Source organism: Gekko japonicus, unplaced genomic scaffold, assembly GCF_001447785.1.
Source record: "Gekko japonicus isolate JY-2015 unplaced genomic scaffold, Gekko_japonicus_V1.1 scaffold915, whole genome shotgun sequence".
Lineage (NCBI taxonomy): Eukaryota > Metazoa > Chordata > Lepidosauria > Squamata > Gekkonidae > Gekko > Gekko japonicus.
The window spans coordinates 1-667 of NW_015173149.1; the positions used below are offsets into that span (position 1 = coordinate 1).

A 667-nucleotide genomic window follows, 5' to 3' on the forward strand; every position below is an offset into this window, starting at 1 on the left:
TTTGCAAGCCAAGCCCAGGATTTCGGCAATTCCTCTCGCCACACCCAACTGCTCTCCCGGTTGGGCAGACTGGCCAAACCACAGGCATTTCCCCAGCCGACGGGACGTTAGCCCACCGGGAGCCAGGCCCCCCCTCCCCCCCCGGGAGAAGGGTATTAAAAAGCCACCGTGAGGCTGAGGGCTAGACATTAGGCATCAACTGACTCCAAGATGCAGAACTGCTACTGGGCACTGATGCTGGTGGTGGGGGTCGTTGCGGCAGGCCCCACAAGGCCGACCCCCCTCAGCTACGAGCAGGTTGTGGATTTGGCCGTCGCCACCTACAACCAGGAGCTGGGCTCGGAGAACGCCTTCCGGCTGCTGGAAGCCGAGCCCCAGCCGGACTGGGTGAGTAGCTCTGCTCGGAGCGTGGCCTGGCTCCACGGGCACGGAGGAGGAGGAAGCGGACAAGCCACCAGCAGCTTCCCTCTCCTCTCACGTCTCCCAGTTTGGTGTAGTGGGTAAGTGCACAGACTCTGATCTGGGAGACCTGGGTTTGATTCCCCACTCCTCCACTTGCAGCTGCTGGATGACCTTGGGCAAGCCACAGTGCTGTCAGAGCTGTTCTCTCAGGAGCAGTTCTTTCAGGGCTTTCTCAGCCCCAAGTACCTCACAGGGGGTCTATTGT

The 667-nt window shown here is 61.2% G+C and overlaps 1 protein-coding gene across 1 annotated transcript in view; it reads left to right on the forward strand.

The window, feature by feature from the left end:
* The first annotated feature begins 199 nt into the window (after positions 1-199).
* LOC107119771 (cathelicidin-related peptide lutzicidin-like) overlaps positions 200-667 on the forward strand; it is an 8,006-nt gene continuing 7,538 nt past the window's right edge. The window contains exon 1 of the mRNA XM_015422355.1: positions 200-387. Within this exon, the coding sequence (XP_015277841.1) occupies positions 211-387 (177 nt within the window). The 5' untranslated portion in view covers positions 200-210. The remainder of the gene's footprint in view (positions 388-667) is intronic.